We start from the raw sequence: 12,192 nt of genomic DNA, 5'->3' as shown, positions 1-12,192 counted from the left end.
GTGGACTCTGTGTACTGAAGTCAGTTCCAGTAACAGTTATCACCATTGTTTTAAGCTATACCTTTGTCTTCTGTGTATGTGCTCTTATTTTCATGTGGTATATGAGCTGTATGGCCCAGTCTTACCAGTTTCTTTGATTGGTCATAGGTAGGAATTTCTACCATAGGCTTTAGAATACCTATTATATGTAGAAAATAGTGAAATGAATTTCAGGTATTGCTAGAGATAAACAAAGCCTTGTTGATCTTTGTAGTCTTCTGAGACTCTTCATGTTTCAGTCCTACGTCTGAAAACTTCTGCTTCCTGGCAGTTGACTAAAAATGTAACTTCCATAATTGACCAGACAACTGAGTATTTATCCAGTTTTGTTATCTACTGGTTGAAGAAGACTTTGAAGTTTTGGGAAAGACTTATAAAAAGAGCAAACTCATACCAGAATGTAGCATTTTTGGTATTTAGGACTTAAAACTTAGGCTTGTAGCCAGTAGTATTCTTCTGTGATGAATCTTCTGTTGTGTAATCTTTAACTTGCTAGGATTTTTAATCCTAGTCTTAGAGAAAGAATGTTCTACATTATTTTGATGTAAATAATCTGATAGGGATTATCTGATAGGTGTTATCTGAAATCATCTAAAGGGGTCTTTTGGAGAAAATATTTTGTGGTTGTTTGAAAACAAATTAAATCTTCATGCTTGGATGTTTACCGATTGTTTTCTAGGTGGGTTTGTGAAAGGCTTAATAGACAGTGATATGATCTCAGGACAGGAGTAGTGATTTTTCTTTTAGCATTTGCCCTCTCATGGAGACTGTATCTGTTCAACAGAAGAAGTTCTTTTCCCAAGCTACAGTCACATGCAGAACTGGTCTTTGAGCTGGGTACTCATCTTGCTTCCACAGCTGTTTCCATTTGCAGACAGGTCGCTGTGTGCTGCCATTATGGTTATGTTGTAGGTACAGGGTTTGTGCTGGCTCATGTTCTTCTCAGACACTTGACTTTCAGTTTCACTTTTGTTTGTTCCTCATTAAGGAGATTTTTTTTTTTTTTTCCTGGGTGGCAGAATAACTTATGAATTACTCATCATATTTTGTACTTCTACCTCACTCATCGGCCATTTGTCAGTGTTCTGGATGTAGTACTTCAGCATTTCATTTTTAAAGGCATCCTAACAGGCATCTTGAAAAGCTGTGTTAAACTGTCTTGTATTTTGTCTTTTTGTTTGCTTTCCCCATGTCCCTGATCTCTCCTCTTAATTTGAGGGGAGCTCAAAGATCTCTTCCACTGCAGCTCTTCCCATTTCATCAGTGTTTAATTCTTAAGCTAACCACTGAGTACTGTAAGGTTTCTGGGGGCTGGAGGGGTTGCGATAAGTCTAGTGACACAAACTGTAAATTCATCATTTTAAATGGGGGGCAACTTGCACAAAGCTTTATTCTCTTGGTTCATCCTTCACTTCTGAATTTTTGAAAAATACCAGTCATGCTAAGGATTACCAGTGATACAAATAAAAGCTGAGTCCTTAGTATGTGTTGCAAAGCATAATTTTTAGCACAAGATTTACATTGATGAAGAATGGGCAGACTGATTTGAATAGTTTAAAGCATACTTCTTTAGTGGAAGTTATCATTCTGTCCCTGGTGCTTTGCAGTAGTGAAGAATATATAAATGGAGTTACAAAATCTCCTCTGTTGTGGTTTACCTGTGTTCTTGCCAACCTCCTACTCTGTTTTCAGGGTTCTTAAGTTACTATCTTTTCTGTGATAACAATTACATAGTTGTAGAAACTCTGTTAGTACTGGAGTTTGGTACCGTATCGTGAAACATTTTGAACTGATTTCTAATGCTGCTGAGCTTTTCTGACTTACAGGCTGTTTAACTGTAGTATTTTTCTATTAATATTTGGACCAAGTCATCTTGCCAGCCTCTCTAGAATTCAGTGTAATTGAGATTTTCCTTTAAATGCAGTTGCTGAGGTAATGAATAGTATTTTAGGTCATTGCTGGATCTGAAATTTTTGAAAGTGGAGTGCAATACCTCCTACAGAGCATCCATGAAATGACCTTTTTGGCAGAAGTGGTGCTGAGATGTTCTAATAATTAAGATTGAAATCCCCTCTTCTTTACTAAGTATTCTTCCAAATATTAAGTGTTTAGATGTGTGTAGCAACATCACAGGGTGGCACAGTTTTTAGCCATAACCTTTTTAGGTTATGTTTGTTTTAACTACCATAGATTAAATATACAGCTCAAGGTGCATGCCCCTTCTGAGGACCTAAGAACTTTTTGTTTTCTTGAGCAAATTAATTCTGGTGCTGTCCAATATTCTTGTTTCTAGATATCCCAAATACTAACCTTTCTCCACTTGGTTAGCTTGGGAATTGCTTTGCATGGGCTCCTGAGATATGAATCAGATTCTTTCATCCTGGTGGTTTCTTTTTTTCACAGCTTTGTGGCCAGGAGGGTTATATGATTGTTTTCCAACAGTGTTCTTTGTGGGAAGATACTGACTGTCCAAGTGAAGTTTAGTGGAATTTTGCAATTCTGTGTGGCCCCCCCTGCCCCCCGCCTCAAAACAGCGCCACCCCCCCCCCCCCCCCAAAAAAAAATTCACACGAAGCCAGCCAACCAAAAACCCAAATGCCACAACTAAACCTCTATTAACACTTTTTGGAAAACCATATATTAGTTATCTTGGTTCCAAAAGTGACAGACTTCCTTGAAAGTTAAAAATAAATGACAGTGCTTTCCTATCAACCTTTTTTAATCCTTTATAATAGTTGTCTAATTCCTTTGGCTAATTGTGGGGTTTTAATACAGGCTTTTTTCTCTCTTCTCAGATTTTTCAAGTTGAGAGATGATACTCTGAGCTTTACTCAGATCACTGATCAGTGATCTTTCAACAGAAACTGTTGTAGGAGAGTGAAGCAGAATGGTCTTCTCTAGTTTAAACTCTGTAAAGTTTAGAAATTACTTTTACCATGACAATTTGGATAGCTTTCAGTAATGACTGATCTGGGAATTTTGCTGGAACATAAAAAGTCAAGTTTTGCTAGTTACTTGAAATAGAAAAATAAAAACTAATGAACAAGATTCTTCTGAAAGATGTTGCTGATTGCTCTGACCTCATATAAAATTTGTTTTGCTTTTCAGATTTTGGCTCACTCTTTGATCTGGAACATGACTTGCCAGATGAACTGATCAGCTCCACAGAACTGGTACTCACCAATGGTGGTGACATTAATCAGCTGCAGACCAGCCTTGGCCTGGCACAAGATGCTGCCTCTAAACACAAGCAGCTGTCTGAACTTTTACGGGCTGGTAGCTCCCCAAATCTCAATATGGGGGTAGGTGGCCCTGGCCAAGGCATGGCCAGTCAAACCCAACAAAGCAGTCCTGGAATGGGAATGTTAAACAGCATGGTGAAAAGCCCCATGGCACAGGCTGGGTTGACTTCTCCCAATATGGCGATGGGTGCAAGTGGACCAAACCAGGGTCCTTCAGCCCAATCCACAGCGGGAATGATGCCGACAGTAAACAGTCCAGTTAATCAGCCTGGCATGGGAATGAACACAGGGATGAATGCTGGCATGAATCCTGGGATGTTGGCAGCAGGCAACGGACAGGGAATGATGCAGGGGCAAGTCATGAACGGTTCAATTGGAGCAGGCAGAGGTCGACCTAATATGCCATACCCAAACCCAGGAATGGGTAATCCTGGTAACCTGTTGGCCGAGACACTGCAACAAGGCTCTCCACAAATAGGAGGACAGGCTGCACTGAGGGGGCCACAGCCTGGAGCTATGAACAAGGTAAGACAAGCTAAACTTGACTTTATTACCTTCTTTCTTGTTGTTGACTTTGGAAAGATTTATTCCTGGGAGGTATGGGTTCTATAGAATAGGACTTTTTCTCTTTTAAGAGTCCTGGATCATGTGGTAAATAGTTCATATGCTGCTAAAGTGAAACCTGGAGCAGTGATGAGAGGCAAAAATTGAGTCTTTCACAACAAGTAAGACTATTGCTAGATTAAAAAGTCTGTTGTAGAAATCTTGTGGCAGTATAGTTTATCAGCAACACTGGAAAGTAACATGCTTATATTTTATTCTGTTTTATGTATCATCCACAAATGTACTTTCCCATCTAATGTGATCCTGATATTGAGTGTGATGGGAATCCATCAGGACCTTTTAGGTATGGTGGTGCTCTTCTCTTTGTGACATTTAATGAGAGTTTGTGTTGTCTGAAATCAAGTGAATGTATATGCTGTAGCAGATGCTGAGAGGCACTTTCAGGTTTGAATAGAGTTAGCACACTGTATGGGCTAAGACACATACATTGGCCTTTAAAAAAATAGGTATGTGAGTTAAGGACACCTGAAGACAAATGATGGGTTCTTAAAAGACTGTTAAACCAACTCAGTTCTACTTTTAAACTTTATAAAGGCTTTGTCTATAGGAGAGTAAATTAGAAAGCTGGGGTAAAAAAATTCTTTTTTTATGCTGGAGAAGGAAATGTCCTTATAGGGTTTAGGCGATGGGGAAGAAGCTGTTGTCATGAGTCACTGAGAAGTGAAGACCTAGTGGCTTAAGTGACTAAGAGATGTCTGCACTGAATTTTTATCATGCACAATTAGGTTTTTTTTTTTTTAGTGTAGGGAGCCACTTAAGTATGTGTTCTCCAGTTTTCAGTGTTTTGATCAAAAGCCTAGAAAATACTTCAATGTTTCAGTTCACTTTAGGGGTGGGTAATATTTTGCTTCTTGGCTAATGAGGGGGCGGTTTTTTCCAGCATGCTTTGCAATACTTGAATAGATCTATATTGGAGTGCCTGAAGTCCATTTGAAGAACTTGGAATGATAAGTAACATAGTCTTTTAACGTATTTGAAACGTAAATGAAAATTATGCTGTGTATTAATGGTTTTGATACACTTTAATGTAGTAAATTGTCTTGTGAATGCTATTAATTATAAAGTTCTTGAGCTGTTTGCTTAAGCTCAGTGTGCTAATGGTTCTGATAGATATCTATATGTACGTGTCTAGTAATGTGTGACCTGGTCATGTTAGATATTTTTGACTGATAGGAAAGTTGTTGCAAAGCTTCATTGCTACAGTAGCAAATTTGTATGCAGTTTGCTGTGGAAAGAAATATGTAACTATGTAGAAGTATTCTTGTATTGGAATGAAATGGTATTTAATTCATTATTCCTTGGCTGTAAAAAAAAAAAAAAAAAAGTAAATTTACTTTGATCCTCAGAAAGCTGTATTTAGAGATCAAAAATTGATATATCGGGTGAAATGCAACTTCTTAACCCTTACTTACCAGAGCTCTAGGGTTATGCACTGTAATCTCATTTAGCTAGGAGAATTAATAGAAGAACACAAAATCAATCTTTTGGCTGATGTAGCCCAAAGTTAAATTGTTGTCTTTGCCTACTTAAATTCTGAAATGTGTTGTACATCAAAAGTAAGAACACTTTGTGCCTTTGGGAATATTTGGACCAAAACTTCTGGGTTTTAGTTTGCAGTCCCAGACTGGTTAAGATACTTCAGAGTCTTTTAATTGTTGATTACAAAAAGCTGGTGACTTTGAGTGTGGTGGGTATAGCCCTTGCACAGGAGTTGAAACTGCCGGATGAGAGAGAACAGTCTGAAATGGAGGCTGAAATTCCAGAATGTCTTCAATTGGTTTGGTTGTTGGCAGGGAGCCTGTGTTTCACTTCATGCACTGGAGTTAGCAAAATCTGACAGCAGTCATGTCTGACTGTTTTCTCTCTCCACCCATCTGCTTTTGTGTTTTCCCACCTACAAATCTTCAAAAAGTAGATGAAAACAGAGGACCCTCAGCAGTTGTTTTTTAAAAGCCTTTTTTTTTTTTTAATTGGTAATTTTAGTGCTGTGTTGCTGTTTATGTGGGAGTTTGTGTAATAACTTCTGTAGGTTTCCTTCCTCACTGCAAAATTGTACATTATCCAGGAGCTGTCCTTCAATGGAAGTAAAAAAAAAACAGACCAAACACTTTGGTTGTGTTCAGCTTCATCATGTTACCTTGCCATGTCAGCCCGTTTAGGTGATGGGAGGGGGGGAGGGGAGTGTTGCCTCCAGGAGTTCCATCACAGTAAAATGGAGGTGTATTGTCTGCAATGGTTTGTACTGAGGAATAGCTTAGGTTTCCTGTGCTGTGAACTATTTGGGAGGGAGGGTGTTATACTCCTCTAACAGTAAAGATGAGCTTGTGACAAGTGGTTTGCCAATTTGGAAAGTAAAATTGGTTGCATTTCTGCTTTGTTCCGTTGTTCTATGGAGTTACTGAAGTGTATTGTTCCTCTCCTCCCAAAACATTGGCTAGCAGTAGTGGCGCACCTGCTTTACGTATTACCCATGTACTTCCAAACATTTCTAGGTGTGTGGCTACTTTTTAGGACTTGAAATCCCAAATGTCAATGTAAATGATTGATTTAGGGTCACCTGGTATGCATAAAATTGTACTGTCAGAATGTGCCATTTACATCCTGTGGCTTAATGCTGTAGCTTTTCATATGCTGGAAGCAGCAAAGCAGCCACGGACGTACAAAGAAGCAATTCTGTCTGCATGCCGTCTCTGTGTCAGTTGCATGAGACTGTTGAGGAACTAATCCAAGCTTGAAACTCAGATGGTCATTTAAAAAGAAAAGATTCATTTGCATTGTTTTTTCTGGTCCAGTTTATGGTCCTCAGTACGGAAGTTGATGCTGATATTGGGGACGGATCATCTTAAAGGAATTGATGTTGCCAGTCAGAGGAGTTGTGGACCTTGCTTTGGTGACAGTACCAGCTTAAAAATGCATGTGAAAGTCTAGCCTGAAAGGAACTGAGAAGTTGGGAAGTGAAAGGAATTGTTGTCAGTTTTACTTTCTTGAATAGCTTTTGGTTTTCTATGTGCTATGTTGAGAGCAAGTTAGGAGGGTGACAGACTTGCCTATTACTCTTAGAATGAAAGCTTGGAATTTGTTTGTAAAGCCTTGATTCTTTCAATGTTTAAGCATTTTGGGGCCTTTTTGTTTCACTAGGTAGCTTTACAACTTTGATTAATTGAAAAGTAAACAGCAAATTCAGGATCTGTATTAGACTGAGAAGAAATTCACATTTCCTGTTTTGAACCATTCTTCATTCGCAATTTTATCTACTTAAGTTTGTTGTTCCAGTAGGTTCAGTTACGTTTTTTTTTGTCCAGCCTCTTATTAGGGGAGGAGAGTATTTTGTGTTGTGCATTTCTGTATTAGCAATTCTCTATCACAGAGTAACTAAGTGACGTGGCCTTCAGGTCACTGAGATTTCATCTCCCACTGATTGAAGAAATACTGCCTTACTCAAGTAATGAAATGGATATGAAGGCAGTTCAGATTAGTAAAGAGCATTATTATTACCTCTGGTATGTATTTTACTCGCATGTGAAATTACATGAAATGTTTAGAGTTCCAGTAGTAATTTGTCATTTGGTTTACTGTTGGGGTATATACAGACTTCAGTTGTAATCGATACACTTGGTTTTATTGGTTTAACCTCTATTAAATAGTGTTCAAGGTCAGGTTGGACAGAGCCTTGGGCAATGTGGTCCAGCGTGAGGCATCCCTGCCCATGGCAGGGAGTTGGAGCTGAATGATCTTAAGGTCCATTCCAACCCAAACTATTCTATGATTCTTGAAAGAATCAACATCAATATTATACAAAGACAAATGTAATTCTTCAGAATCTCCATAACTTCCTTTAAGTAAAACAGTGAGAAATTTCAGAATAAAGTTCTGTTCAGAGCTGCACAGAGACTCTAAAATTGTAAAATTAGATGATGTTCCATAGTGCTAGCATATTTAAAATCGCACTTTCAGTAGGAGGTCAGTGTTCTTGGTTGCCTGTTAGCTGTTTGATTCAACAGGTAAAGTTAATTGTGTGTTCTGGTCCTTTGCTTTTTCTTCTTTGAACCAAGGTGAAAAAATGGAAAATTGCTCACTTGATCGAAGCGTAAGGGAGGAGTATTTGTTTGTGAGGGAGAACTAGAGCAGTGGAGACATGGATTTGAATTGAAGTTTCTGGGGTGGTCAGGGGAGTTCATTGCACGGATGACAGTGAAATAATGCTAGTGTCTTGCAGTAGGTATCTTAAAACATTATGCAGTCAGGTGCAAAGAAGAGCAATAACAGTCCTTGGAAAGAATGCAGTGGATACCACTAGCAAAATTTTGTTGTTATGCCTAGGTCCAGCAATGCTCTACCAGTCAGTAGAATGGCACTGTGAAGTGATGTACCATAAATTCTTGGTTTTAAAGAGCCATCTGGAATTTACCAGAACTGACTTTCCTGATTCTTAACTTACACTTGTGAACATCTTTGATCTGGAAAGATGCTATCAGTATGGTCTTAAACTAGTGCATGTACTACAGTTACCCTGAGAGACATACATAGTTGATGCTGCAAATGTTGGATTATTTGAAAAAATGTAACTAATACTAATCCTATTTCTTCACTTTTCCATGCTTACATTTATATCTCTGCATATCTTAAAACTCGTCATTGTTCAATACTACTGCTGAAACCTAGTTGTCTTTCAAATCCTAGACTGTAAATGAAGCAATTCTTTTTATAGAGAAACAGTAGAATATATTTAATGTCTGTGTGTAGCTGTAACAGGTACTTCTCCTCAATTTGTACTCAATGGTATTGAAAGTAGAATGGCAATCAGAGTTAGTTACTTGACCTACCAAACTGAAGATGCTTGCGTTTCATGGCACTGGAACAAAACTTCAGAGAATTTCCTCAGCCTTTGTAGCTGCTTTTCTCAGACAGGGGGGAGTGTCTGAACAGCCCTATCTGATGCTGCTTGTGCTTGTGAACTAGGATGTTTCCTGAACTTGTGTCGTGATGCTCTTTACATGATGGGAGGTGCTCCCCTTCCACCTGGTAATGATAGCTTCTGCTTCCATTGGAGGCAGGGAAGTCAAGTTGTTTTCTACTGTATGTAGAAGGTATAACCATTTGAGGTTACCTTTGCCATCTATTAGCCATGCATTATCATATTTTTGCAGTTTTCCTTCTTTCCTCTTCTTTACTGTGCTGTGGATTTCTGTCTGCTCTTCCTGTGTCAAAGTCTTTTTGTATGTGCTGAAAGTAAGTTGAGGCTCTGAGGAGAAGAAAAACAACAGATGGGATGAATAAGAAGAGAAATGGGCAGAGCAATGGAAGAGGTGGCCAGGAAGGAGTGTGTAGAAGTTGCAGTGAATGACTTCTAACTATGATTCAGTCATGTGCGTTTTTGCATGATATTGCAGATGAAGCCTTGTACTTGTCTCATGTAATGGTGCTAACAGCACATTTCTTTGGCTGGTTCTTCTGCACTTAATTGTTTATCTACCCCTCACTCCTAGTAGATCATGAATGTAATGATGTACTGTGTCAGTCTGTTTGTTTCCTACCGATAAAATTATACTGGGTTATTTTTATCTTGCTTCAGTAGTCATGAGGCCATCCATATCTTCCCGTTTGGTGTTTTCTTTTATCCATATTTCTCAACGTATCACAGGAAATGACATGAATGTGTGCTTCTGCTTCTTGTGCCAGGGTCACAAGGCCACCTTGTGCCAGGTGAAGAACCTCACACATGACCCTTCACTCAGTCTAGAGTTGCGTGCAGGTTGTTGGTGTCAGGTTAGTGGGTCTGTGATAGCAAGACTGGGAGGCATTGCCATCAGGTTTAGCTGTGAATCTGGCAGGTGTCTATTTCACCTGGACCAAGAATGGCTGCTGATTTATTCCAAGAGACCTGGAGACATTTGGGTTTTAGCGTCCTTCTTAGATGTTGCTTGAGTCTGTGGCTTTCAGAGCCAGTTTGGCACGTTTGCCCTCCAACCTGGTCTATGCTTCTCTGGTGTTTGCCTCTCCTGTAGACTGAGACAGAGAACTGAGGGTTACTTCTGTCAGGATCAGCTGAGCTGGGCATGCAGTCTTCTGCTGCTAGGTCCCTGGGGTACAGCAGGGTGGAGGAAGTCCCCTTGGTGGGGTGGATGATGGTTGTCAGCCCTTGGGAGAGTGGAGCCCTGTGTTTCTGCAATGGAGACAGCCTTGTTTGAAGGATTGGTTTTATACCCCAAACAGTTCCAATGGCTCATGCTTAAGAAAATACCAGAACTTTTTGCTGGGCCAACTTGATTAGTACATTTGAAAAAGCCAGCTGCTTCACATAGAGCTTCTATCCAGCTGTGTGGCAGATACAAAAGTTGATTGACATGGTTAAACCTCATCCCTGAAATTCATTAGAAGAAGTCTGTTATGAGTGACATGGTAAAGGTGCTTTTTTTTTTTTTTTTAAGTCTGGGTTTAGGGTTCTCCCCCTATAGCCAGGACAGAGCTAGCTCTTCAGGCCGCAGTTATTCTGAATCCTTTTTTATCAATGTGTGAAGTCCCCACAGTTATCTGAGTTGGGCATCTTAATTTCTCACCGTGACACTAGGGTGTGAAAATGTGCCTTGAGCCCTCAAGTCTGAATTATTTGGTTAGGGTTTTTTTCGAGGCTGATAGCAGTGTAAGTTGTAGACGTTATGAGAACAGTGTTAGTGATGGCCAACATAGTCCTTGCTTTAGGGTACTCTCAGGTGTCAGCTAACTTTGGGAGCTGTGATTGCTAATGAACTTGAAAACTTTGCTTAGAAATTTCTGGGTTTGGGGATGTACCTGCTTTCAAAACCCTTTCTGGAGCCAAAGGGATCCAGGCTGTCTTACAGGGAAACAGACCTTGTCTTAAGGAAATGATTCCCATGGTTAGTCCTTAATTAAATCTGACCAACTGCTGGTCAATTTGCGGCAGCAGTGACGATGGGGAAGAGTCCTGAAAGTGTTTGCTGACTCCTTACATTTTTCTTCCTTTCCCTTCTGCTCTGCTTGCAAATAAGGTCCTATTCGCTTTCTGAGGGAGAAGCAGGAAGGGTTTGACTCTTACCTGTCCTTTTTTTTGGCAGCAGCTGCCTCATTGGTCACCCTGTGTGTATTCGTTGCAGTTGAGACACAGCAGGGGTAGTGCCAAAGGAAACAGAGAAAAGGAAGGTTTTTTTGGTTCTGCCTAATCACTGCAGTTTATCTTCCGTGTGTGGAGATTCTTTGCTTTGCTTTTTAATGAATTGCTGTTCTGTGATTATTGTTATTCCTTGTTTGTGGAAGAGAGGCACTGTCCTCAAGGGAATTCAGTTGTACATATCGGATGTCTAAAGTGGCAGGCTCTTTAGTGAATTTTGTGTTTCTTTTCCTGTAGCTTGGATTTGATTCTGCTTTACTTTGTAAATGCAAATTGAAGGCAACTTTTATAGTGGATTGGCAGATGTTACAACCTGAAAAAGTGTTTGACTAATCACAGGTAATTGCTGGACATGTATGTTACTTCTCTGTAATAAGGAGAAGAAAGAAGGTGTTTCTACTAGGGGAGGATGCTTTGAGAATAAATGTGGGAATGATTGTAAACAAACCTACCATAGGAGCTTGTATAGTTTTTGAATGCAGAAAAATGCCCAGACTTGAACCATGAAGTATCAAAGGAGACTGAACATTGTCTAGTCAAATGCTAATGTGAATTGAAACAGTGCAGTTCTTTAAAGTATGTTTGTGCCTTTATTATTATGAGTTATGGCTCTTTTAGGATCCTATGTGAGTAATGGTGAGAACTTGGTAATCTTAACAAAGATCTCCATGTTTCATGATCCTCTATGGCTAGTTGTTTTGGTCCTAGAAGGCCTGTTGAATATACATGTAGTTTGTATGATATAGAAATCTTACATCCTCTATGGATGAATGGTTCAGCAGATTTGTTTTATTTGTCTACGAACATCTCCTTTTGACCCCAGTACTGCTCACTGCAAATGGGTTACTGTGACTGTGTGGTTTTATCTATGCCTATGGTATATTCTTAAATAGAGAAAGATTGTATACAGACATGCATTGTTACAGCTGTCTGGAGAGGAGCTGTGGGAGTGCTGACAGCTGGGTGGGATAGTTTTTTTGGGATAAACCTTGCCGATATGAATGAAGGTGATATTTGTCTTCATGTGGAGGTGCTGGGAGCAGAGAAATTCTCTCAGACTTGTGAGGTACATAGCCCATGGAACAAATTAGTGGTTGGGAAAGCTGAAATGAGAAATCTGTTGCACCAAATCTTTATAAAAAGAAATAATCAGGCCAATTT

The 12,192-nt window shown here is 39.5% G+C and overlaps 1 protein-coding gene across 3 annotated transcripts in view; it reads left to right on the top strand.

The window, feature by feature from the left end:
• EP300 (E1A binding protein p300) overlaps positions 1 to 12,192 on the top strand; it is a 60,860-nt gene that overhangs the window by 12,540 nt on the left and 36,128 nt on the right. For 2 of the 3 annotated variants that reach the window (XM_061450732.1, XM_061450733.1), the window contains one exon: positions 3,148 to 3,806. In XM_061450732.1, coding sequence (XP_061306716.1) covers positions 3,148 to 3,806 — 659 coding nt within the window. Of the gene's footprint in view, positions 1 to 3,147; positions 3,807 to 10,889; positions 11,371 to 12,192 lie in introns of those variants that run through there. The other variant, XM_061450734.1, reaches the window with a different exon arrangement.

This window comes from Pezoporus flaviventris, unplaced genomic scaffold (assembly GCF_033815535.1).
Source record: "Pezoporus flaviventris isolate CSIRO_AGI_PZ_B2104156 unplaced genomic scaffold, CSIRO_AGI_Pfla_v1 ptg000011l, whole genome shotgun sequence".
NCBI lineage: Eukaryota > Metazoa > Chordata > Aves > Psittaciformes > Psittacidae > Pezoporus > Pezoporus flaviventris.
The sequence above is the reverse complement of the archived record's forward strand: the minus strand, read 5'-3'. Positions and strand labels throughout refer to the sequence as shown.